Here is a 1,062-nt window from a genome sequence, read left to right on the forward strand (position 1 = left end):
TTTTGGTTTTGTTTTGTTTTTTTTTTTGTTTTTTTGCCACCCACCCCGTCCGTCCCCCATCAAGGGGCACCGCTGCCCCTCTTGTTCCAGCACACTTTTGATAGCAGCTGATCATCGCAGAGGAACAAAAGGCCATCAAACGGCACCGGGCCCCATTCTGCTGATATGCAAATCCGCCTCATCTGGGTATCAAAGGCTCGCCTCACTCTGCACATTTTGCTAATCGATAAATACTTTGACGGTGCGGCGCTTCGGCAAGGACTGAGCATCGCCGAGCATCGCCATGGGGAAGGTGAGACGAAACGCATCGGAACAGTCGCGGGGAAAGCCGTTTCAGCATTTACTTGATATTCTGCCGGTGTTCGGATGTGTCCGCGATGTCCTCGTTTCGTGACCAGTGAGACCGTTCGACACACTCGCGGCATTTCAAGTAAACGCTCCGAGGGCCGACTCGCTGAGACTCAGTGTCGCTTGTCTCTCTTTGCCCAAAGATCACCTTCTACGAGGAGAAGAAATTCCAGGGCCGCTGCTACAACTGCAGCAGCGACTGCGCGGACCTGCACTCCTACTTCACCCGCTGCAGCTCCATCCGGGTGGAGAGCGGCGTGTGGGTGATCTACGAGAGGCCCAACTACAAAGGCTTCCAGTACATCCTCTGCCCGGGCGAGTACGCCGACAACCAGCAGTGGATGGCCTTCAGTGACAGCGTCAAATCCTGCCGCGCCATCAAGAACGTAAGAGTCGATTCATTTGAACTCTCCCACTCCGACATTTGCCCCAATTTGAAACATCTTGACATGCTTCAGGGTTTCGAGGCGATTCCAAGTTCATTGAGCAAAGGCAACGTTATTTACAGCCAGCAGGTAATCCGGTCAACGCTCGGCAGAGCTTGAGGAGTGCCGCTCAACCGGCGACTAATTCATCTGGGCGACTACCTTCTCCAAATTTGGTCTCTCCCTTCAAGGGAAAGTCTTTGTCCACTGTGCAACTTTTGTACAAGCCCTGCAGAGTTGCCCCCAACATCTCCTTACCGAGGACCGAGAGAAAGCCCGCGGTCACAAC

At 53.8% G+C, this 1,062-nt stretch overlaps 1 protein-coding gene across 1 annotated transcript; it reads left to right on the top strand.

Moving 5' to 3' along the window:
• Positions 1 to 136: 136 nt before the first annotated feature.
• Positions 137 to 863, top strand: LOC109509370 (gamma-crystallin A-like; the record flags this gene model as incomplete). Its single annotated transcript, XM_019859230.1, has 2 exons — positions 137 to 292; positions 492 to 863. Coding segments are annotated over exons 1-2 (381 nt in total), but the record flags the coding sequence as incomplete, so codon positions are not given.
• Between the last annotated feature and the right edge of the window lie 199 nt (positions 864 to 1,062).

This window comes from Hippocampus comes, unplaced genomic scaffold, assembly GCF_001891065.2.
Source record: "Hippocampus comes isolate QL1 unplaced genomic scaffold, H_comes_QL1_v1.1 C16872230, whole genome shotgun sequence".
Taxonomy (NCBI): Eukaryota; Metazoa; Chordata; class Actinopteri; order Syngnathiformes; family Syngnathidae; genus Hippocampus; species Hippocampus comes.